General features: G+C 34.2%; 2 protein-coding genes across 6 annotated transcripts; both read right to left on the reverse strand.

The window, feature by feature from the left end:
* Positions 1 to 497: 497 nt before the first annotated feature.
* LOC102661723 (uncharacterized) lies at positions 498 to 9,562 on the reverse strand. 5 transcript variants are annotated; one of them, XR_005887603.1, is made up of 12 exons: positions 9,319 to 9,562; positions 8,796 to 8,863; positions 7,918 to 7,995; positions 6,934 to 7,011; positions 2,800 to 3,109; positions 2,497 to 2,715; positions 2,139 to 2,401; positions 1,388 to 2,059; positions 1,061 to 1,299; positions 812 to 979; positions 635 to 739; positions 498 to 554 (listed from the first exon to the last, which is right to left on the reverse strand). XR_005887603.1 is itself a non-coding variant. In XM_041007493.1 (10 exons), the coding sequence occupies exons 7-10, from the start codon at positions 1,880 to 1,882 to the stop codon at positions 727 to 729; spliced, it is 915 nt and encodes a 304-aa protein (XP_040863427.1). In that variant the 5' UTR covers positions 1,883 to 2,059; positions 2,139 to 2,715; positions 2,800 to 3,109; positions 6,934 to 7,011; positions 7,918 to 7,995; positions 8,796 to 8,863; positions 9,319 to 9,562; the 3' UTR covers positions 575 to 726. The 5 variants fall into 5 exon arrangements, 1 of the variants encoding a protein (XP_040863427.1); XR_005887602.1 differs by having other exon boundaries at positions 2,139 to 2,715; XR_005887604.1 differs by lacking the exon at positions 8,796 to 8,863 and having other exon boundaries at positions 2,139 to 2,715.
* Positions 9,563 to 22,012: 12,450 nt separating this feature from the next.
* Positions 22,013 to 22,882, reverse strand: LOC106795266 (uncharacterized). The gene is made up of 2 exons (XM_041007195.1): positions 22,661 to 22,882; positions 22,013 to 22,579 (listed from the first exon to the last, which is right to left on the reverse strand). The coding sequence occupies exons 1-2, from the start codon at positions 22,880 to 22,882 to the stop codon at positions 22,013 to 22,015; spliced, it is 789 nt and encodes a 262-aa protein (XP_040863129.1).
* Positions 22,883 to 26,589: the final 3,707 nt, after the last annotated feature.

Below are 26,589 nucleotides of genomic sequence, written 5' to 3' on the forward strand. Positions count from 1 at the left end.
GATAGTTAACATCGGTTGTTTCACAAAACCAATGTTAACCCACGTTAACATCAGTTTTTATAAAAAACCGATATTAACGAATGTGTTACTATTGAATTTTAACATCGGTTTTTTTTACAGAAAATCGATGTTAACGAATGTGTTATTATTAACAGTTAACATCGGTTTTTTCAAAAAACCGATGTTAACGAATGTGTTGCTATTGACAGTTAACATCGGTTTTTTTTATAAAAAATCGATGTTAACCCAAGTTAACATCGGTTTTTATAAAAAAATCGATGTTGTTTTCAGGAATTTTTTTTATATAATGTCTTTGTTTTTACAAAAAAACCAAAATTTAACCTGTAAATTTAAAATCAGACCACACAGCACACAACATATATCATTTACATAATGAAATTTGGATACTAATTAAATGTTAACTACAATTAGTGTACACACACATAAAATATATATAAGTAGAACTTTTATTTAAATCACGTACCTTAACAACAATCCACCTAGCAGCAGCCTTGGATTTCGGTTGTGGAGTATCATCAAGTCCTTTCAAAGCACTAGTGTTGAATATAAGGAACATTAAAATATTGATGTTGTTGAGTTATGCCAATGAAAATGTATTGAAAACAATACTGACCTGTTAATTATTCCCTTAAGGTAGTTGTCTGGCCTGTTATGCAAAGAACAAAACCAAACAACTAGGTTTTCCTTAGGTAGAATGACGACCATTTACCAGTGTCCACTGCAGTAGAGACGAATATGGGTTATTGTAGTAGTATAGATTATTTAAATTCAATTATTGTGTTTGACTTACCTATTCAGATAGGCTCCAAGGTAAACATCTCGTTTTGAACTCTGTATCCAACTCTTGATATAACTTTCGGATTCAAATTGTGATTGCCCAGATCTCTGAATGGACTGTGGCTCGAGGAATCCATACACATCAGAATTCCCCGCTCGCACACTTGTCTCAGTCAGATGGCTGTGTTGTTAAGTCAAAGTTAATTATGTATGAATTTAAAACAATTACTTTGGTAATTAATAGTAATCTAAAATGACTTACAGAATCCACAACTGTATAACAGATATGCTGAGACATTGACCACCATGTGCAATTTCAGAGAGATCTTCGTGCTTTATATACAATGGGAAGTTTTGATTAAACACCCCGAATATGGTAGCATCCCACATAACCTGGAGCAGCTTCAAAAACATTTGTGGGATGGTCAATGTCATCAGGTACAGGGGATCATCGACCTCTTCATCCGGGCTTTCTGGAGGTTTTGCTGGAGACACAGCTGCCTATTGATAAAACATAGTTAATTAGCAAGTTTTGATTACAATATACAAATTAATTGAAAAAAATAAACATATAATCAGAGTAAAATACCTGTTCTGATAAACGCTTCACAAGATGTGTTGGCCAAGTAAGGAAAGTGTTAAGTGCCTGCCCCACTAAGGTAACCTCGTCAGTGGGTACAGGAACGAGAGCCTCTGTATCTTTAACCTCCTCAACACCAACCTTGACTTGGCCATGCAACAAAGGGATGTTGTGAACTGTTGTGTATCCCTCGTAAAGTCTTCCTAGGGCAACCAAGCGCGAAAGATTTTCTTCAATATATAGGCCGCATTTGTCTGAGTCACCCGTCCCTGGATTGTTCCCTGAGGGAGCAACACAACTCTCCTTTGTGCTTACACGAAGACCTGAAGGACCAACCTCTGGCTCTGGAGGTAGTGCAATTCCTTGTGATTGCATCTGAGACTGAAACTGGGACTGCATCTGGCTGAAGGATTCCATCATCTTTTGAGTCACTTTTTCTGTGATTAACTCCTCCAGTTGGTCTCTGATTTGTTGGGTCAGCTGTTCTAGGTCTTCAAGAGGCATGGAGGAAGAACTGCGGGATGTTCATGAAGCTGATCCAAAGTATTCCTTTATGGTGACACCGGCTCCAACAGCACGAACACGGCCAGGGTGCTCTGGTCGCCCAATGGCAGCAGTCAGGATATCCTGACGTCCATGGGGGACGAACGATTCCTGTGACGCCTGCTCATCCAAAGAATCCTATACCGAACACATATTTGTCCAAGGAATTCACAAAATACACAAAGATAATTACAATTATTAATTAAAAATGACTTACAATCCTGTCAGTTATTTCCTTTGCTGCCTCAGATGTCATCTGTCCAGTTTTCTTCGTGTGGGTCATCTTCCATTTCACGTGTCGTCTGATGGGAGATGGAGGGTCAATGATGCCCTAAGTGCTTCCAGACTGGGCAGCTTCTTCCAGTCTTTTCTTTGTCTTCTCAGCCATGAGCTTTTCTTCTAAATATTCATAACCCCTATAAGACAATACGTGGGGGACAGTGTTTTGCTTCTGGGAGGCCTGTGCCTTTTTCCGTACATCTTGCAAAAGTTTAACATTAATGAAAATGATTATTACAATAAATTATAAGAAGTGATTTTGTTGTGGAAAACAACTAAAATGACAAAGTACATACCTCCCATGAGGGGTCTCTACGGGTCTGACAAAACTGAGTCCATTTCTCCTTGCTAATGCCATATTTTTCACAGACAATGTTGTCCGCACCGTCCTTGTCGACTGCAAGTGCCTATTTCCTAGTCAAGTCAGATTTAAACTGCCTCTAGCGCTCGCCGACAATCTGAAGAATTTTCTTCTTTGTCCTACTGTCAGAAGCTTCAGGGATTTGAAATTCCGCCTGACAAACAATAAATTAGGTTTTATTGTAAGTAAATAACAAATTTAGACTATTAAAGAAAATCAACGAAAAAAACTCAAATACCTGAATATCCTCTCATATCAAATCCTTCTTAGCAGTAGGGATTTCCTTCCAGGTGTCATATGTCACGTCGACCTTATCACGAGCGACAATCCCCAAATATGTTCTTAATTTTTTCTTGTGGGGACCGTCGGCCTTGCCGGTAGCAGGATCAACGTTGACCACAGGTCTTTCTGCCCCAGGTGGTCTAGTGGCCAATGATCGTAGCCGTGTCGCCTTGCGTGTCCGCTTCAACGTAAATGGAGACGCATCAGCGTCTGCAGGAGGAGGAGGAAGAGGAGGAGGAGGCGAGGCAGGTGGAGTAGCCATGGTCCTTTAAAGAGAAAAAGTTGACTTACTTAATATTATCAAAAAACACTGTATGAGTTATGTAAATGAATGTACCGAAATGAAATATTATATTAGAAAATTACGTTAGACGATGTTAATTAATTCTCCTTCATCATGTTCATTACGATTAGCATGAACGTCGTCAGCTTCTTCTTCTCTGACGTTGTTAGAAGTCATTGTGTAGACAAAGGACTAACATAAGTGTCCATGTATGAATCATCATCTTCTACATTAACACCAATTGTTTTCCCGTTTAGAACCACAGACCACCTTTCATCACAAGGGTCTTGCACATAAAATACTTGATTAGCTTGTTCTGCCATGATGAAAGGGTCATTCTGGTAAGCTAGTTTCTTTAAGTCTACCAACGTAAATCTTACATCATCAGTCCGCACACCGGTGTTGCTGTCAACCCACTTACATTTGAAAACACAAACAGTAAATTTGACATAGTTAAGCTCCCATATTTCATCAATAAAGCCAAAGTAAGGGATTGAAGCTACACAGGGATTGTCATCATGTACAGTTGCAAAGTGTTGAGATTCAGCCCTTAGGGTGACCCCGCTGTTTTGCATTGTACTTTTGTCGTCTTGTGCTTTTGTGTAAAAGGAATACTTGTTTATGTCGTATCCTTGCCAAGTTATAACATTTCTTTTAGGCCCATGAGCTAGCTTTCTTAATGTTTCAGAAGCATTTTCGTCAGCAAAGATTGTATCTTTAAACCAATCAGAGAAAGTCTTGTTATGATTTTTCAAGACCCAGTTCTTTGACATTTTTGGATTACTTTGTTTGACAAAATGTTCATGCTGAACTATGTATGGCAAAACTTCATTACTGTTATTCAATACATAAAAGTGAGCTTGTAACAAATCTTCTACACTTGGAGTGATAACATGCAGTCTTCTTGAACCCTTACCGCCCACTCTGTCGTCATGGCGAGACTCAGGAAGGCCAACAGGTTTAGCCTTTTCAATGTACTCTGAACAAAATTCAACGGCTTCTTCTGCGATGTACCTTTCAACAATAGATGCTTCTGGACGATGTAGATTCTTGGTATACCCTTTTAAGATCTTCATGTAGCGCTCAACCGGGTACATCCAGCGCAGATAAACAGGACCACAACATTTGATTTCTCTGACCAAGTGAACAATTAAGTGGACCATGATGTCAAAGAAAGCAGGAGGAAAATACATCTCCAACTGGCACAGTATAATTACAGCCTCGTTTTCCAAGTCATCAAACTTGACCGGATCAAGGACTTTGCTACATATGGCATTGAAGAAAAAGCACAGGCGAGTTATGGCTAACCTGACTTTGTTAGGCAAAATGTCTCGTATGGCCACGGCTAACAATTGTTGCATCAACACGTGACAATCATGAGACTTTAACCCCACCAGTTTAAGCTCCTTGAACTGCATAAGGCTCTTAATATTTGAAGAGTATCCTTGTGGTACTTTAACCTGGCGCAGACATTAGCACAAACTGATCTTCTCCTTTCTGGATAAAGTATGACAAGCTGAAGGCAAGTATATTTTTTTACCATCAGACCTTGGATGCAACTGCGATCGTATGCCCATGTCAGCTAGATCTTGACGGGTATTTAGACCATCTTTCGTCTTGCCCTGAATGTTAAGGAGTGTCCCAATGACACTGTCACATACATTTTTCTCTACATGCATAACATCAATACAATGTCTAACATCTAGATCAGACCAGTACGGAAGATCAAAGAAAATGGACCTTTTCTTCCATATGCAACTCTTACTTTTATCCTTCTTTTGGGTCTTTCCAAATACAGTATTAAGGTGTTCAACCCGCTGGAAGACCTGCTCACCAGTTAACGGTGTCCGCGCAGTTTCGTGCTCTTGACTTCCATTAAAAGCTTTTTTTAATCTTCTGTAAGGGTGATGAGCTTTTAGAAAACGGTGATGTCTAGTTTACACTGTTTTTCTACCATGTTTCAGTTGTATGTAGCTTGTATCTTCTTCACAGATGGGGCATGCAAGATGACCCTTAACACTGTAACCGCTGAGATTCCCATATGCTGGAAAGTCATTAATGGTACAAAATAGCATTGCACGCATTTGAAAAGTCTCCTTGCGAAACCCATCAAACACTAAAACCCCCTCATCCCACAACTTTCTCAGGTCTTCAATCAACGGACTTAGATAAACATCAATGTCATTTCCTGGTTGTCTTGGGCCTGATATCATCATAGACAACATCATGTATTTTCGTTTCATGGACAACCAAGGCGGAAAATTTTAAATTACTAGTAGAACTGGCCATGAACTGTGTTGAGTGCTTAAATTGCCATATGGATTCATTCCATCACTGGCTAGTCCAAGTCTAAGATTTCTTGCCTCTTTGCCGAAATTCGGATACAAACTATCAATCTTCCTCCACTAGGAGCAATTAGCTGGATGACGGACCATTCCATCAGATTTTCTCCCATTTGCATGCCAGGTAAGATCTTTTGCGTCGTCCTCATTAGCAAATAAACGCTTAAACCTTGGAATGATGGGAAGATACCACAACACCTTCGCTGGAGGGCCCTTCTTTGAGTTTTCATCAGAACTGCAGTCCTCATCATCCTTCACCTTGTACCGTGACGCCCCACACCTAGGGCATTTTGACATTTCTTCAAATTCATGTCTGTACAGTATGCAATTATTAGGGCAAGCATGAATCTTCTGATACTCCATACCCATTGGACACAATATCTTCTTTGCCTGATAGTAGCTTTTAGGCAATGTGTTATCCTGTGGAAGCAGATCGTGCACTATTTGAAGCAATGAAGTAAAGCTTTTGTCACTCCATCCATATCTGGCCTTGACATTAACCAGACTTAACACCGCCGACAATAGCGTCAAGGAATTATTGCACCCCGGATACAAAGGCTTCTTTGAGTCACCCTGCAATCTTTCATACACAGGGGCATGTGCTTGCTGGAAAGACTCTTGTCCAAGGTCACGAATCATATCCTCCAAGCGATCTCCCATTTCTACATCAAACGGTTCGGATTGTTGCCCACTCTGCATGTCTGTCATTTCACCATGTCATATCCACGTCGTATAATTTCTCTTAATTCCATCACACAACAGATGCTCTCGTATGTCATCCAGTATTTGTCGTCTTCCGTTCAAACAATTGATGCAAGGACAATAATATTTTCCATCTTCATCCGGTTGACCTCTTTGTGAAGCAAATTGTAAGAATTGCTCGACACCTTCCTCATATTCTGGGCTGATGCGACTTTCATTCATCCAACTTCGATCCATCTAAGTAATAAATCGGTCATACTCTCAAAGTTATTCGATGCATGAAAATCTCACTTTTTTATTAAAGGTGTGACCCTATCCCATTCAGGAAGACCGTCTTTTATGGTAGCTTCATACATCAGGGTTAATTCTATTTTGTTAAATTTGACAAAATTTTGGCAGTATTTCGCATTGGTCTCCAAGTACACGACATGAAATCGGTGAAATTAACTTCCCAATAATCAAGTATGCACTCAGAGAACAACTAGAAATGCATTACCGAAATTTCATCAAATTAAACAAAATAATTTTAACCTTAACACATGAATCTACTATAAAAATATCAGTCTCCCCAAACTGTCCAAACGGACAATTCAAGATTGAATACAATGATTAATGCAAACTGTCCGCAAGAATCATTGCATCCAATCTCAAACGGGAATCTAAGGTTCACTCATCATGAACACAATTTGTATAGCATATATCAATTGTCATTAATGGCAGTGAACACGTAATAAAAATATTCATTGGTAACAAACATTTGTACCTGTGATGATGAGCAGCACGGTCCAAAATGAAAGCAAGAATCAAAGAAATAATTGAATGAACACCTACATAAGACAATCTTGCGTATGAAAAAAAAAGAGTAAGATTAAGTATAATAAGCGCTCAGAAGATATGAGAACAATTTATTCTAAATTATATTAAATTTATTCTAGAAAGGAGAGTTCTTAAAGATATGAGACATAAAAGGAAGTGCAAACATACAATATTGGTTGCTCTTTAAACATGTCGATTTTATATCCTAGCTAGTAGAGCACCTAACTATTTTACCATTCAAAACAAAGTATCCAAACATGGAATGAGGAAGCATTGGAAACATGTACCAGCCCCTGAAATAACGCACTCAGTTTAACTCTTCATTAATAAACTCAAAATGCCAAAATGATCACCAAATACAATAGGATTTACATATGACTATCTCGCGTATGAGAAAAAAAGAGTGAGATTAAGTATAATAAGCGCTCAGAAGATATGAGAACAATATATTCTAAATTATATTAAATTTATTTTAGAAAGGAGAGATCTTAAAGATATGTGACATAAAAGGAAGTGCAAACATACAATATAGGTTGCTCTTTAAACATGTGGATTTTATATCTTAGATAGTAGAGCGCATAAATATTTTATCATTCAAAACAAAGTATCCACACACGGAAAGAGGAAGCATTGGAAACACGTACCAGCCCCCGAAATAACGCACTCAGTTTAACTCTTCTTTAAATAAACTCAAAAAGCCAAAAAGATCTCCAAATACAATAGGATTTATACAAAAATCAGATAATAATACCATAAATCCACTTCTATAAAATATAAAATAAGTTTTTTGTTAAACTTATATATATATATATATATATATATATATATATATATATATATATATATATATATATATATATATATATATATATTCATTAATGTGCGGGAAAAAAAATCAAGCTAGTAATTTGGTGTGAATTAGAAGGAATACCAGGATTCCGTTTCAGTATAGCTGCATGGAGTGGAGAGTTTCCAAAGCACAGTGGAAGCTAGCTTCTCAACAGATAGCCTGTTTAACCAAGTATGATTAATTAATTAATTAATTAATCAATTTCTGTTCGTTGGAATAACTATAAAAAATAAAATAAAAAATTGTTACAGAGCAATCGTGAGCCACGATCAAAGGCCAACCAAGTCCTTGTATACAAGACAAAAAATTAAAATAAATATTCTCATTTCCATGTACCAAAAAATTAAAATAAATAAGTAATTGGTTCTCTATATACACCGAGTAGAACCTTAGTTAAGATAGCTTTCAAAAAGAGACCTTAGAATTGAAACTTATTCCCGAAAAAGGATAACCAAAATGTTAAAAAATCTGGTTCTTCTTCATATTACAAGCAGAACACCAAAAATTGAGACAACCATATGCAGAAAAAATGACAAATTGGATGTGAACAAATTAGAATCCAAGTATTGGTGCAAATTTATAAATTAATTATTAAAATGAATTCTTTTAAAACATATTCTTAATCTGAGGTTATTTTTACTACATTAGCATAAAAATCACAACCCAATAAGGTTTAATAGAATTGATAAATCCTCTCAAAAAACACAGTAGATAAATAGAAATTTTTTAAGCGTATTAGTAGGAGTTTGATCCCTGACAATGTGAATACAAAAAATTAGTCTCTAATTATTGGTTGGTCAAAACATATTCTTGGTGAGAGAAAAAAAACATAAAAATGATTAAATAAACTAACAATTTATGTGTTGCATAATTTATTTCTCCCCCTAGTTGATGTTAGCACCATGGTTTAATAAGAAAAAAAAGAAGTGCGGATAAAAAGGACTCGAATTGATACATACCAGTAGGATGACAAAAAATGAGGGACGTAAGACCAATATTGATAAGTAGAAACTCATTTTTTATCAGCCTGCACAAATTAGATATTCTTTTGCATTGGTAAAATATCAAAAGGAAACTTATTTATATAAATTGTATGGTTAGCTAAAAAAGTAAACACAATATTGTAATTTAAACATAAAATCCAACAATTAAGATTTAATTATCATCTACAGTTCTGAGGAAGCAAATCTACGAGTAGCACTAGAACTGACCCTCTCCTCCAACAGTTGTAGACATTTTTTCAAGCAACACAACCACACAATAATAACAACATCAGAAATGAGAAAAAAAAACAGAACATGAGAACTGAGAAGTCAGAACATAAAAAAACATAACACAACATCAATTTTTTTATATCAAATTTCAAAAACAGGGGAGAAATCAAATTTCAAAATACATAACAGATAAAATGCAGAGAAATCGAGCGCAAAAAGAGAAAATCACGGAGAGTACTTCGCCGGAAAACGCACAAACAATGGTTACCTCGTCGGAAAAGGGAGAGAGAAGTGAGACCGCCTCGGACAGTGCCGGAAAAGGGAGAGAGAAGACTGAAGAGTGAAGAGAGAACTCGGACCGTGCCGAAAAACGAAGTAGGAAGCGCCGTCCTCCGGTCGTCACCTTTGTCGTGCCTCCGGCGTGATAAAGGGAGTGGCGTTGTTGAAGAGGGAAGTCGCGTGAAAGAACGGAGAGACCGAAGAGGGAATAACGTGTTCCCTATCCTTTCAGGATTTTTTTAATTTTAAAAATTCAGAAAAAGTTTCACGCCCTTTTGAACGGAGAGACTGAAATATGGATCTGGAAGTTTCACGCCCTTTTGCCACTAAACTATAGAATTACATTACTTCTATACAATTAATTAATTAATATAATAATAATAAGTTGGCTTTTATCAATTCTCTTTATATAATTTATGATTATTATACTAAAAAGTGAGTGAGTGATTTATTTTTCACACAAATTCTTATATGAGAGAAGGTAAATGTATTATATACTGAAATAGTATTTTAGATAAAGCCATTAATGGCCATTAATGTAAAAGAAGGAAATGTGTGGATAATAATATATAAGAAAAGAAAATATGATTTGATTTTTTTAATTGAATAATTTTTTAACAATTATTTTTTTATTAAACTACGTAACTCCTTTTATATTAAGGATACTTTTTTTTCTTCAAAAATTATTATTGAAATTTAATTGAAATATAATTTAAATATGTAGTATTGAATTTTAAGTTTTAAATATCGACTTCCTATATTAAATTCACAAAGGTAATGATTATGCACCCAAAAAAACATAAACATAATGATTATGTATCTTATTTTGAATAATTCTATCTCTTTTATTTAATTCTTTATGATAAATAGAATGCTAATTATTTCAAAAAATCCCCAAGTTGTAATGTGAGGAGCATGCTTGTTGTGCACCCCTTAACAGTAGCAAATCCCCAAGTTGTAGTTTCCTTAGATTTTTTATTTATTTATATATAAATTTAGTATACAATTAATTTTGAGAATGCTTTGTAAATAAAGTAAAACATTAACATGTTGACGTTTTTAATAAACGAATATTATATATATTAAATTAATATCCATCATATATATACTCGTTATAAAAATAATTCTAAACATTTCATACCAAAAAGAATATTATAATTTCGAACATTTAGTATAAAATCATTATTTAATAAATAGTTAATAACAAATGTGTTTATACATATATAGATAGTATAAATTATTTTTACACTATAATAAATATTAATTGTTATTTATAGTAAGCTTAGCGTGACAATTTTTCTATACGTGCATAGAAAATTGTTTGATTATAGAGAATTTTTTCATATTATTAAATTGATGTAAAAATTTATGTTGTAATATTATTTCTCGACACTGTCTTCCTTGACGCATCACATAAGTCATAAGGCAATGCGTTGTCAAGTGTATTCGAAATAAGTCTTGACATACTATTTTAGTTAATTTTTAAATTTTTCTTTCATCAGCTAAAAAAATATTTTAAAACATTTACTTTTAACTTTTTTTAATTTAATTACTCTTTTAAAAATTCATCACTATTTAAATATAATTCTTTTTCTTTGTTTCTTCTTTCCTAAATGATTTTTTTATTATATTTATTAACAAAAAATTCACATAATTAACAAATGTGGTTAAAAATAATAATAAAATGACAAATGTAATAAAAATAAATTACATGTGGATTATAATTAACTCTAAATTTAAAGACTTAAAACATAATTTTCGTGTCTCATGAAAATATTTTTATTTTTGTTCTGAAAATTTTGTTTAGAAATAATGAAAATATCATTTTTTTAAATCCTACAAATATATGAGATAACTATAATTATTTAAATTAAACCACTGTAACATATATTTTCAATAAATCAAATTAATATATACAAATATTTTAATTTATTTTTAATTTAAAGATAATACGATAACATAAATATAGTAGGATTTCATAGAATTTTTAAACAATATTCTTCATTTACCTTTTTATGAAGATTTTTTTTTATTTTTATAATAATTAAATCAAAATATATTAGTAATAAATTTTAATTTTTTTACGATATAATTGATTTTACCAACATTCTATAAAAATTCTATAAAAGTTAAACTCTATTATCAAAAATAGTTTTTTTTCAAATTAACTAATATCAAATAATTTATATAAATGTGTGTGATATTTAAATGATAATCATGAAATAATAAAATTAAAATTACGAAATTCATTTTAAAAATTTAGTTTAATTTTTAAATGTTTACCTTTTGAATTTATTATTGTTTATTAACTATTATTTTTAATTAAAATATAATTAATAACGTAATATATGTTTTTTTTAAATATATAAATAATTAAAAAAAAGTTTATATTAACATCGGTTTTTTCAAAAACCGATGTTAACATCATTAGTTAACATCGGTTTTTGAAAAACCGATGTTAAACATCGGTTTTCCAAAAATCGATGTTAACGTGTATGCATTAACATCGTTTTTTTGAAGAAACCGATGTTAACGTATGATATGTTAACATCGGTTTTTTGGAAAACCGATGTTAAGAATAATACTTTATTTACAAATATGCCACCGCGTTTAACTTAACATCGATTTTGTCCAAAACCGATGTTAATAAACCGATGTTAAAACTGTTTTTTGTAGTAGTGGGGGGAAGTCTCATCCTCTATATCTGGGCTACATAGTGACTTGTTTTTTGAGAGAATATCATCTTTTGACTCGGTGAGGTGGAGAGACCTAGTTGATGTTTGTGGTGAGAATTTAGAAGAGGGGTAGTTTGATAGTAATGTGGAGTGGAAGTTCGAGAATGAGTTAAGAATTAATTTTTGGCATCACAAATGGTGTGGGAATGAGAAGCTATCTTCAAAATACAATAAACTCTATAACAACTCTCTCCAAAAGGATGCAAAGCTACGGGAGGTTGGAGAGTGGAGTGGTGAGAGGTGGGTTTGGCGTTTGGCTTGGAGGAGACCTTGGTTTTAGTGGAAGATACCTTTGGTGGAGAACTTTAAGGAGGAAGTGGAGAGGGTGGTGCTGGTGAAGGGCTCTTATGATGTTATATCTTGGAAAACTTGTTCAACAAGTCTTTACTCGGTTAGATGTGTCTATTTTTGTCTTCTTCCACCTACAAGTCTGGATGAAAATCTTTTCTTAAGCAAATTTGGAAACTTTTTGTCCCAAGATTGATTGTGATTTTCCTTTAGAGACTTGGCTTAAATAAGTTGCCAACAAAGGATAATCTTCTTCACCAGGGAATACATCACTTTATTAATTCTCCACACTGTCCCTTTTGTAATAACATGAAGAGACTTTGGAGCATTTGTTTTTTACTTGTAATTTTGCACATAGAGTTTGGAATGGGTGTAACACAGTCATGCCAAGTCATGCCAACTCATTCGACATTTTCATGGATTTCAATGCACTTGGTTTAATGCTAAAAAGAACACTATTTGGTTGTCTGAATGGTGTGTCGTGGTATGGTCATTGTGGAGCCATAGAAACAAAACCATCTTTCAACAATTTCAGCTGGATTTTGATATTGTGATGGAGGAAGTCATTTATAAATCATGGACATGGCCTGAGGCAAAACATGTTCTCAAGGTATCAATGGCAATCAAATGTTCTAGCTTGCATTCATTGCCTTTAATTAATAGTAGAGGTTGCAGATAGTCATATGGAGTACTTTCATAAAGTGATAATACTTGTCTAATTAGATACAACTCTATAAAGGGGTTGGTTCTACTATAGGGGTCATATTTTGTTCTCTTTAATTTGTATTGGAGATTGTAATCACATAGATACCACTTGTACCTTTAGTATTAATGAAAATACTTTTTGCTGACAAAAAAAATATTATGATAACTTTTTTTCTTTTTAATATGTCTCTAATCTCTTAAGTGCTTTTAGCATTTTCTTTAATTATGATTATATTTTTATTTCAATAAGTTGAATAAAAAGGACCAATATCATAGGTTGATACTAATTACCAATTTACCATAGCAAAACTCTATTTTTAATTGAATAATAACAACCAAAACATCCAAATACTACATACAAATTTTGTCATGTTCAATGTCACATGCACTCTATTGCAATATGGCTATCATGACTCATGAGTACAACTACTCACATGATCATCAGCCACCCAACAACTTAAAACTAATTAAGCCCAAGTGACTTATAATTTATTGTTTTTAATTTCCTATGCCATTGTTGTATTGCAGATGGCAAGTTCTTTTTTTTATGTTCATACATTTGTTTTATTTTGTTTAATTCCCTACTTTAGATTTTCCTAGACTAAACGTTATTTAACATGGGTTTTGTATGTGGGTTAAATCTGCCGTTTCATTTGAAAACTAAAAAGCCCTGAGAAGACGGTGATTCACCAAAAAGCAGGTTTTGATTTGCTACTTACAAATAAATCCCCTTGATGTCATTACGTGTACCTCTTGTTTCCTCTCATGGTCAAATAGATAAGTACGAATATGAATGCAATGGCTATCATAGTCAGATTCTATGAGAATACGGTTCTGTTTGAATAAACGTTTCTATAATTAAATATTTATAAAAAAAAAGTAAAATGAATTTAGTTTTTCTTATAAATTAAAATTACCTTATACATCCAATTTTTTTAAAAAATTAAATGAGAGGACTTTTATAAAAATTTAAGTGAATAAATTAATTTTAACTGATGGGAGAAATAACTCGATTTATTTTAATTTCTTTTTTTAAGTGATTATAGAAAAAATATCTACATATTAATATTAAACATATTGTACCTTGCTTCCTTTGATCGACTTAGTTACCAAAAATTGAACTGTATGTATGTATGCAGACTGCAGTGAACTTTAAAATCTGATTAGTCACTTCATAGATGGGCAATTTTCCTTGTTTGGGATTCTTTTAGAAAGAATTTCCCAAACTAGGGCTCTTCTGAAAGTATTTCCCAGGGGGTGTCCTTTTTCACGTAACTGGCCATGCATGGCGCCAGTTCTGATGGCGCCTTCAAGCTGGACGAGGCACGTGGCCACGGAAACGCCATTGTCAGCAGCGTTTTCGCTTTTGCTGAGCTGTCTATGGAAGCGCCAGCAGTAGTGGCGACTAGGCCCTAGGTCCTTTGGAAGCGCCAGCAGCAGTGGCGACTGCTGTGCAGACCCTAGGTCCTTGTTGCAGTTGCAGAGGCTTGCAGGGAAGCGCCAGTCATCACAGCGTTTTCACTTTTGATGCTTGGAAGCGCCATTGGTACTTGCGATTTGCATGGAAACGCCAATGGTGATGGCGTTTGAAGGTGTTTAAATACCTTCGTTTCTCAAAGGCTTCTACATTTGTTCTGAGCTTTCCTTTTTAATATCCTACTTTCGTTTTCGTAGCTTAAGCATTTTGAATATCTTGTGGTATGAAAATTTCTATGGGATGAAGCAATTTTTTTAAAAAAAAAATTATATTAGCTTTTATATTTTTTCTTCAGCGCTTTCCCTTTGAATTTTGTTCTCGTTTTTGTAGCTTTGGTATTTTGGTGGCTTTAGAAATTTATGTTGTATGAAGCATTTTATTTTTAAAAAATTATATTAGGTTTTATGTTTAAAAGGCTTGTTAGTGTGTGTTTAAATTTAAAAAATAAACAGAAAAATTGTGTAACGATATTTATTTGAAGAAAATATTTGGAATATGAAATTTGTATTATTTTTTTAATTAAATTAGGTTGGTGTTGATGGACGTATGAAGTTTGAATAAAAAAAATTATAGATGATATTTATTTGAAGCAAGTATTTGAAGTAAGTATTTGTAGTATATTTTTAAATAAATTAGGTTGGTTTGTTGGTGAGTTAAAAATGTAGAAACGTTGAATTTGAAAGTGTTATTTGATGCTTTATTTTTCCTCGTACTACAAGTATTTTATTATATTTGTAGTAATTTTGTAATTACCTTTTTCCATTTTAAAGTTATTAATGGTTAAAATTAATTATTTATACTACTAACTTTGTTAATGAATTATTAAATTTTCTGTTAAAAATGACTATGTTGAAATTGTTCATTTTTTATAAGTTTGTCCCATAAAATTAATTTGAAGTTAATTAAATATTTTTAAAAGAAAAATTGAATGTGAAGTTCCAATAAAGAGATCTTTTGTGATTAAATTTTATTAGTTTTGGTTAAAAAATTAAGTTTTATAAAATCGTTTGTGTTATTTAAGTGTGTTGATGTGAAATTTATTTAAAGTTAATAATTTTAATTACATCTTGATTAGTTTAAAATTACTACATTGAAATTGTTAATTTTTTTAAAGTGTCTTAATGTGAAATTGATTTTAAGTTAATTTATTTTTAAAATTGTTTTATTTTGAAGTTTCAGTAATGATTTTTTGTGATACCCATTTTGTAATTTATTTGATGTGTTCAAATATTATTTTTGTAGGTACACAATGAATTCGGTTATAACAGTGTTGTATTTCAATGGAAGGGTATATGAAGACAATGATGGTGTAATATTTGAAGGCAGTAAAAAAGCGATTCAGATTAAACGTGGAATTAGTTTCAATGCTTTGAAGAAAAAAATTGGAGATAAGGTAAAGTTACAAAATAATGAAATTATTTCTGCTATTAGCTGTAGATTTTTAGTGTCAGGAAAATATATTGCCTTGCAAATTTGTGACGACGAAGACATTGAAACAATGTTGGAAAGTTTTAAACAACAAGACCAAATGTCAGTTCTGGAATTGTACATAGAAAAGGATGTGGCTGGTGGTTCAATGTTTCATTCTGCCAATTCGCTTACATCATGTGGAAATTACTTATCTAATGATGAGACACAACCGGCAACAAATATGAGTAATTTACATATTGACGAAGACGATGATGATGATGATGATTATCTTGTGTCTAACTCATACGTTGAAGAGTCTTTAGACGAAGATGACAGTGTTGACGGTATATCTGACACAGACGATGAAGTCACCAACATTCCTCAACCAGTAAGAATTGTTCACCCAGCAGAAGGTATAATGTGTTGTATAAAAAAATTAGACAATACATTTATTATTTGATGACAATTGTATTCAATGCTAAATAAGTATTATTTGGTTTTTTTATTTTGAACTGTTAGGTGCACAACGAATTGAAAATCCATTTTGGAATGATGCCTCACATTATAACAATATCAACTGGACTTATCCTGATGAGGAGGACATTTGCGGTTTGGAGATGCCGTCAACCTTTAATGTTGGTCAAGTATTATATGTTGGCATGGAATTTGATAGTAAAGATGCGGTAAAAAATGCAGTCAAACAATATGTTATGAAGGTGCATCAAAGCTTCAAAGTTGTTGAAAGCAAAACGAACAAGTATGTGGTTTGTTGTGTGAATAAAAATGCAGAGTATCCCTGCCCTTTCTATATGAGGGCAATTATATCTAAAAAAACAGATACGTGGAAAGTCACACAATGGGGTGGACCACACACATGTCTGAATATGACCATGACACAAGATCACGAGAAACTTGATTCAGATTTAATTGCCACTTGTGTAGTAGGTACGTATTTTATGTTCATATTATGTTCATTTTTTAAATTATCATTTAAATTTTGTTATGTTATTGATAGGCATGATCAGAGAAGATCCATCAATAAAAATTTCTTTGATTCAAGAGAGGATTAACAGTGAATTTGCGTACAAGGTGTCGTACAAAAAAGCTTGGTTGGCGAAACAGAAAGCCATTGCAATTGAATATGGCGATTGGGATGAGTCATATGCGAAACTTTCGTCGTGGCTAACACACATGCAAAATCATTCTCCTGGATCATATTTTCAAGTACTACATGACGATTTTATCGTTGGGAATACGGTTAGTCGCGAACACCGTCAGTTTCATAGAGTTTTTTGGACTTTTGGGCAATGTAAAGAAGCTTTCAAGTACTGTAAGCCAATCATACAAGTTGACGGCACACATTTGTACGGCAAATACCGGGGGACCCTCTTAATGGCCACATCACAAGATGGAAATGGTGGCGTCCTTCCTCTAGCATTCGCGGTGGTTGAAGGTGAGACGTTGACAGCGTGGTCATGGTTTTTGGCACACTTGCGTGAACACGTCACTGATAAGAATGGTATTTGTCTCATATCTGATCGACACGCGAGTATCAAGTCCGCTGTCGCTAACGAAGCACTTGGTTGGCAACCTCCCCACGGTTATCATGTCTATTGCGTGCGACACATAGCAAGCAACTTCAATCGAAAATTCAATAACGTCAAACAAAAAGAAATGTTGAAGAAGTTGGGTAAAATTTCATATTTGATGGCCACGTTTATTTTACTTTCATTTATACTTTAAATTGTTATTCATAACTAATTTTATGCAGCCTACACTCCTTGCAAGCACATTTTTGATCAAAATTTAGAAAAAATTTCGTGAACTGAGTCCAGCCATAGCAACATGGATTGATCGCATCTCAAAAGAAAAATGGACGATGGCTTACGATAGAGAAGGACGTCGATATGGCCACATGACAACGAACCTCTCAGAATGTATCAATAAGGTTTTAAAGGATTGTCGCAACATTCCCATAACAGCATTGGTGAAATCAACGTACAGTAGGTGTCGAAAGTACTTTGTTGAGTGTGGCCGCCAAGCCCAAAGACAGTTAAATGAAGGCCAAGTATATTGTTCAAAGCTTGTTAAAGAACTGAGGAAAAATCAAGAACAAGCTTGTACGCACATCGTTCACGTGTATGATATCCACTCCACAAGGTTTGAAGTAGAGGAGAGCTTCAACCCTATAATGCAACGTGGCGGACAAAAGTGGGCAGTAAACTTGAATGGTCGTCATTGTCAATGCGGAAGGTATTCTGCGCTTCACTATCCATGTTCACACATTATTGCAGCTTGTGGTTACGTGAGCATGAACTACTACCAATATATAGATGTTGTTTATACAAACGAGCACATCTTAAAAGCTTACTCCGCACAATGGTGGCCTCTTGGGAATGAAGCGGCTATTCCTCCTTCTGATGACGCATGGACACTTATCCCTGACCCAACTACAATTCGTGCGAAAGGTCGCCCAAAATCAACAAGGATAAGAAATGAGATGGATTGGGTCGAACCATCTGAGCACCGAACAAAATGCAGTAGATGTGGAGCCGAAGGGCATAACAGGCGTCGTTGTCCAATGCAATCTGAGCGTGAGAGTTGTTCAAATCCTTGATTTATGTATGTTAGTCGAGTGACTTGTATTTGTTTCCGTTTTGTTCAATGTATTGAATTTCTGGGGTTCAATGAATTCAGTAGTTAAAAACATTTTGCCTTTTGTACATGACTTATTTGTGGGGTTCAATGAATTCGTTAGTTAAAACCATAAACATAAACCCTAAACCTAAACCACTAATTTTGACCCTCAACCCCTAAACCTAAACCTTAACCACTAACCATAAACCCTAACCCCTAACACTTAACCTCAACCACTACCCCTAAACCCTAATCACCAACCATAAACCCTAACCCCTAACACTTAACCTCAACCACTACCCCCTACAATTAGTAGCTTCAAATCAATAAAAGATGAGAAAGCTAAAATTAGTAGCTAAAATTACTTATTTTGATTTATGTACTTTAATTTTTTTTTATGATTTTATTTATTATTTTAGTTTGATGCGCGACATAAATATAGTCATTATGATTACTTAACCATAACCCTAACCCTAACTCATATCCCTACACCTAACTTATAACCCTATACCCTAACTCATACACCCTACCCATAACCTAAGTCATAAACCTTGACTAATAAACCCTAACCCCTAACTCATAGCCATACACCTAACTCATTACCCTAAACCCTAATTCATAAACCCTACCCATAAAAATAAACCACTAACCCTAAACCCCATCCACTAACCCTACCTCATAAACTCTACCCCTAACCCTTAACCCCTAAAACTAACCCATAACCCTAAACCCCATCCACTAACCTTAAAAATAACTCACTAACCCTAAACCCCATCCACTAACCCTACCTCACAAACTCTACCCCTAACCCTTAACCCCTAAAACTAACCCATAACCCTAAACCCCATCCACTAACCCTAAAAATAACTCACTAACCCTAAACCCCATCCACTAACCCTAAATAATAACACTAACCCATAACCCCTACAACTAACTCATAAACCCTACGTCCTAAAATTAACTCATAAACTCTAACCCTAAATAATAAACCATAACCATAACTCATAAACCTAACCGTAACTCATAAACCTAAGTAATAAACCCTAAACTTAACTCATAAACCTAACCCCTAACACTTAACCTGAACCACTACCCCTAAAATTAGTAGCTTCAAATCAATAAAAGATGAGAAAGCTAAAATTAGTAGCTAAAATTACTTATTTTGATTTATCTACTTTAATTTTTCTTTATGATTTTATTTATTATTTTAGTTTGATGCGCGACATAAAAATAGTCATTATGATTACTTAACCATAACCCTAACCCTAACTCATATCACTACACCTAACTCATAACCCTATACCCTAACTCATGCACCCTACCCATAAAAATAAACCACTAACCCTAAACCCCATCCACTAACCCTAAAAATCAACCACTAACCCAAAACACTAACCCCTCACCCTAAAAATAACTAATTAACCCTAAACATAAACCACTAACCCTAAACCCCATCCACTAACCCTAAAAATAAACCACTAACCCTAAACCCCATCCACTAACCCTAAAAATAAACCACTAACCCTAAAAATAACTAATTAACCCTAAAAATAAACCACTAACCCTAATCCAAACACCTAAACCCTATCCCTTAACAATAGGAAACAACCCTATCCCTTCAACCCTAGCCCTACCCCTAAATCATAACCCCCCCACAAATCCACACCCATAAGCTCTAACCCTAAACCCAAAACTCACAAACCCTATCTTGGTCTCCGATTTCTCTTATTTTCCCTGTTGTTAGGTAGGTCTTATAGTCATTCCATTTTTTCCTTCATCCTTTTGGTCTTCTTGTGAAGTTCAGTCTTAGTATTTAAAAGGCAATAACAACTTACTTCGACTGACGAGGGATGTTGTACACTCCACTTGTGATGTCGCGTCTAAGAAGTGTTCCTTTAGCCTGGGATTTAGGGGTGGGAAAAATTATGGTCTTCGTGATAAGTGTAATTGAATTGACTATGAGGTAGTGGAAGCAAGTTGTGGAGGAATAAGAGTATTTTCTCAAGATATTGTGAGAAAAGACATTGTTGTCCTGAAAAATGTTAGGAAAAAGACATTTGTAGCGTACTTGGTGCCCCTCAAGAATTTAAAGCATGGGTAATTTTTTCTTAGTTAACTAAAATGGACAAAAATATCTTTGTACTCCAAAAGGTCATTTCTGCTTTCCATTGTTTGGTATCGCAAGTGTATATATCACCAAATACAAACCCTAAACCCATAAAACCCTAAAACAAACCCTAAACCATTAATCTACTAACCTCTAAAAACCATAATCCAAACCCTAAACCCCATAAAACCCTAATACAAACCCTAAACCTTAATCCACGAAACTCTAAACATAACCCATAAAACCCTAAACCCACAAACCCAAACCTTAATCCACAAAACTCTAAACTAACACATAAACCCTTAATCCAAACCCTAAACCCTTAAACCACTAAACTCTAACTAACCCATACACAATCAAACCCTAAACCTTAACCAAACCTCAAAAAAAAACCTTAATCCAACCTAACCTAAACCCTTAAACCACAAACTCTAAACCTAACCCATACACCCCTAATTCAACCCTAAACCCTTAACCACTAACCTCTAAACCTACCCATAAACCCTTAATCCAAACCCTAACCATAAACCCTTAACCAATAACCCTTAACCACTAAACTCTAAACCTAACACATACACCCCTAATTCAAACCCTAACCCCTTAACCACTAACCTCTAAACCTAACCCATAAACCCTTAATCCAAACCCTAACCCATAAACCCTTAATCCAAACCCTAACCTTAAACCACTAACCTAAACCTAACCATACACCCCTAATTCAAACCCTAACCCCTTAAACCACTAACCTCTAAACCTAACCCATAAACCCTTAATCCAAACCCTAACCCCATAAACCCTTAATCCAAACCCTTAAACCCTTAAAACCACTAAACCTCTAAACATAACCCAAACCTAAACCCCCTAATCCCCAAACCCTAACCCTTAAACCACTAACTCTAAACTAACCCATAAACCCTTAAACCCACTAACCTCTAAACCTAACCCCATCCTCCAAACCCCTTAAACCCCATAAAACCACTAACCTCTAACTCCTTACCATAGCCCTAACCGTAACCCTAATCCAATTTATTTTTCCTTTGTCTACTTTATTTTTAGTTGTAAACTTGGTTAATTATTATAGTTTGATGCGCCACATAACTCTATACATTAGTAAGGCATTAGTAAGGCATAATAAATGAGATGCGATAGATTAATTGTCAAAATCAAATGTCTAACAAACAACAACAAAATTACACAGATACATCAAAATCAGTCATTATGGTGTCCGTGATGTCGTGAAGATGTGCCACATGGTCGATCCCATCTTCGCGCTTGACGATCAGGATTCTTCTGCCGCCCGCGTTGTCTCCCCGCTTCTGCTTGCTCAGCCTCTGCAGAAAATCCTGACGCAATCAACACCTAATAAGTCGCCCATATCAGGTATTGCTCCGGGTACATTCCATTGTGGAGCAAATGGGGCGTTGGGTGTTGCAATGGGGGCATCGTGCTGCTGTGAAGGAGTCATAGTGGGCCATGAAAAATGAGGCTGTGTTTCCGCAACACCACCGAACGAATGTGAGGTCTCAGAAGTATCAGTATGATGACCTGCAAAAGGATACTGATACATCTGTGAAGGATATTCGGAAAATGTTGTTGGCGTGTAATACATTCCGTGTTGACGCTCCATCATTTGTTGGGAATATTGTTTCGCTTGAACAGGCTCCCTTCGTCTGCCTATGCCCCGAGTTTCAACACTTGACTGAAGAATGGGAAACTCTTGGGCTGGGAATTCACGCTCTGATGCTGGACCATGTGACACTGGTTCAGTGATTCTCTCTTGCTCTTCAGATATAATTGCTAACTTATCCACGTAAGGCACAAGATCATCGACCGTCCACGTGTTCCTCCCTTGTGGTGACACCATATATTGTAAAGTCTCCACAACTTCACCCTGCAATTAGTAGCGTCAACAAATTAATGCTCATGCTTAAGAAATTAATTAGAAGTTAAACATTGAAAAATAGATAAATACCAATGCAGCTGTGTTTGCATTGTTTGGGTCGACAAACATCTTTGTTTTACGCCTATACCACACCATGTAGTCCGAGTTATAACCCAGTAGGCCCTCCTGTCGAGGATAAACGTCGACCCTAAACTCTGCTCGATTGTTCCACTGACCAATGATTGGGGCCAACAGGTGGAACCAATTCTCATCTTGTTTGCCTTTGAGCGTTATGCCATGGAGATTTTGCATTGCGAAGGACACCCGGAATGGGTTGTTGCAATCCAAATTGTCGTAAAACTCTATCGGGTTGGTGCCACTCAACAACATGGAAACAAATCAGTGGCACCACCGCAAACCAGGCTACTCCTCCAACCACACAAATTGGAGGCAACGCTGCCATCACAGTTGCTGTGTATGGCTCCCAGACAAACTGCATATAACATACACTTGTCAATTTTCAGTCAAACATAACATATTAAAATTCCATTTAAGCATTACATTACGATGTTCTTACCTCATGTCGTTTCATCAATCCAATTTGCGACGGAAAAGTCTAAGATCATCATTGCCAATATGCTGATTTCCACGTCGCAACCACCTACAATAAAAATGAAATCATCATTGTCAACACGTTCCATCATTAAATATTTTATCATTCAAACCTAATTTTTTAAACGACAAACCTGTGTCCGAGTGGTTTATTTTCTATGATGAGAGGCGTCCTCTTTGGAGCTAAGGTCGTGCATCGTTCCCATGCCCACATTTGGATTAAGATGCACATACCTCCGATTGATTTAACTTTGTAATCGGTGGCGCTGCACATCTCTCTATATAAATACGCAAGCCACGGCAGGTCCCCACGCATACGTGCTGCATTGTTCAAAGTCACGTAGAAATTGTAGGTACCTTAAGGAAACTCTGCTACTACTTTTGTTAACAAAGAGGACACCTCCTATGAATCGAAGGATCCACGCACGGGTAAACCTTTGTAATTGCTCAACGTTACCCTCATCAATATTTATGTGAGAAAAATGGTGAGCCAACCAACTTAATTTGACGACATTGCCTTCAATTTCCCCTTCCTGTGGTCTGACTCCTAATAATTCTTCACACAAGTCGGCCCAAACAAGATTAGTTGAACCAATTAATGGTGCTCCGTCACTACGCAGACCTAGTAAAACTGACACATCTTGGAGAGTAATGGTAGCCTCTCCGCATCTCAGGTGAAACGTGTGGGTTTCGGGCCTCCATCTTTCAATGAACGCACTAATTAAGGCCACATTTATCTTTAGGTATCCCATCCTCATGATCCAATAAAACCCACATTGCCGAAGCAAAGGAACAATTTCCTCCGGTATTTGTTCTTCACCTTGATACGTCGGGACTGCTCGCCTGATGTGTAGTTTTCTGTCTGGTTCCCTATTCCAAGCATGTTCTGAAACATGCTTGGATTGCATCCACAACACGTCACTATCAATTGGACCAGACCTAGTTTGTATACTTGATGAGCATGACGACGAAGAAGCCATTGAGCCTACAAAATAAAATATAATACAATTAATTGACAATAAAATTTATACATTAATTATACATACACAAATTAAGTATATTTACACAAAATTAATTAAAATAAATAAGAAATTATATTTTTTAAATTTCAATAACAAAATATATTATACAAATAACCTAATTCATATATATTCTATAAATAAATTAAATTACAAACAAACATAAATTTAAATATATAAATTAATGACTACAAATAATTACGCGTTAAATAATTTAACATACAAAATCAATAATTTAAAATACGTAAAACTATTTTAATTTAAACATAACATATGAAACTGATAATAATAACTAAAAGTAACGTAATATAAAAAATTTAATTCTAACCTAATTTAAAATTACTAATTTACACTACATATAATTATTCTTAATCTATCATAACAAATATATACAAAATTAATGACTTCAAATAATTATGAGAAAAATAATTTAACATACAACATCACTAATTTAAAATACCTAAAATTATTCTAATTTAAACATAACAAATGAAACTAATAATAATTAAAATTAAAATTAACATAATATAAAAAATTTAATTCAAACCTATTTTTTAATTAATAATTTACAATACATAAAATTATTTCTAATCTATCATTAAATATTTAAACTAAATATAATCTACCATATAAAAAATTTAAACTAAAGCTAATCTAAACTTAATACGTTATGGTACCTAAAATTATTCCTAATCTAAAATTATTAAATTATGATACCTAAACCTATATAAAAAATTTCAACTAAACTTAATCTACCATATAAAATTATTCCTAATTTATCATATAAAAAATTATTCCTAATTTATCATATAAAAAATTTAAACTAAATCTATTATATCCTATAACATTAAGAATTCAAACTAAATTATACATAATTATTATCTTACACTACCTAAACTATACAAAATTATTATTATTATCTTACACTACCTACCTAAACTATACAAAATTATTATCTTATACTACCTAAACTATACAAAATTATTATTATTATCTTACACTACCTACCTAAATTATACAAAATTATTATCATCTTACACTATTTAAACTATACAAAATTATTATCTTATACTACCTAAACAATACAAAATTATTATTTTTATCTTACACTACCTACCTAAATTATACAAAATTATTATCATCTTACACTATCTACCTAAATTATACAAAATTATTATCTTACACTACCTAAATTATACAAAATTATTATCTTATACTACCTAAAACCATTATATTATCAGAATATAAACATCAATATAAATAAAAATATACAAAAGATTCAATATATAACTTACAATATTTTTAGAAAAATGGAGGAACACAAGCAAACAGCACCAACCAAGCAAGAAAAACACCAACCAAGGACTCTCTCTTCACACAATATCACTCTGCAAACTCAAAAACGCAGGCTACAATTTGAAGGCCAAACGGATTTTATAGAAGAAGAACGACGCGCCAATGGAAGCAGCGCCTTCAGGAGGCAGGAAACGCCAATGGCAATGGCGTTTCCCTGCACCTATGGCTAGCCCTGCACTGCTGCTACTGCTACTGCCTGACGGTGCTGTTGCTGCCTGACCCTGCTGCAGTCAAAGCGCTAATGGGAATGGCGACTTGCAACGTGAAATCGCCAACCATGTCTGCGCTTTCGTCCAGAGCTTGCCACTTGTCGCACATGCATGAAGTCGCCACTTCAACTGGCGCTTCCCATGTAGGGTACGTGCAAAAAAAGCACCCCCTGGGAAATATCTCCAGAAGAGCCCTATTTTGGGAATTTGTTTCTAAAAGCACCCTAAACAGGGAAAATTGCCTCATAGATGTAGGAAAAAAAGTATATGCTAGATAACTAGCTAGGTAACTTGTTTTATATATAATTTCTTGCAGACTAACAAACAGAAATAATCCTGACTAGCACGACAGATGTGTCTCCACTGCATGAATGATTTGACTGTTTTTGCATTTTTATAGGAAATAATATAAATTATATAATATATATCCAATTTATTAAGGTTAATATTATTAAAGAAATTAATATTTATGTGATGAGGATATTGTTTATAAAAATCTAAACTATATTTTTTGGTCAATAAGAACAAAATAATAAGATGAAAACATTTCGGATGTAAATTTGTATATTAAAAAACATGTTTTTTTACTCTATTGATCCATAATTTTTTTTTTTAATTTAGAAAATAAAATTAAAACCAAAAATTAAAATACTTAAAAAGACTAAAATATTATTTAATCTTATCAAAATATGTAACTATTTTAAATAAAAAAATGTATAAGTGATAATTGTGAATAAACATAATAACAAAATAAGGCGGAGACATGTATAACATTCACACTCCCATCCCCACTTAATATATAAAATTAACCAAAAATAACTAA

Source organism: Glycine max, chromosome 12, assembly GCF_000004515.6.
Source record: "Glycine max cultivar Williams 82 chromosome 12, Glycine_max_v4.0, whole genome shotgun sequence".
Taxonomy (NCBI): domain Eukaryota; kingdom Viridiplantae; phylum Streptophyta; class Magnoliopsida; order Fabales; family Fabaceae; genus Glycine; species Glycine max.

What these genes read in the sequence shown, in the direction of transcription:
- LOC102661723 (XM_041007493.1), bottom strand. Translation starts at nt 1,882, where the DNA reads ATGCCTCTTGAAGACCTAGAACAGCTGACCCAACAAATCAGAGACCAA. An exon ending in TGAAGCGTTTATCAGAACAG is followed by an intron (nt 1,300 to 1,387) that starts GTATTTTACTCT and finishes TTTTATCAATAG; the next exon opens with GCAGCTGTGTCTCCAGCAAA. An exon ending in GTTATACAGTTGTGGATTCT is followed by an intron (nt 980 to 1,060) that starts GTAAGTCATTTT and finishes TTAACAACACAG; the next exon opens with CCATCTGACTGAGACAAGTG.
- LOC106795266 (XM_041007195.1), bottom strand. Translation starts at nt 22,882, where the DNA reads ATGCAAAATCTCCATGGCATAACGCTCAAAGGCAAACAAGATGAGAAT. An exon ending in ATGCAAACACAGCTGCATTG is followed by an intron (nt 22,580 to 22,660) that starts GTATTTATCTAT and finishes TACTAATTGCAG; the next exon opens with GGTGAAGTTGTGGAGACTTT.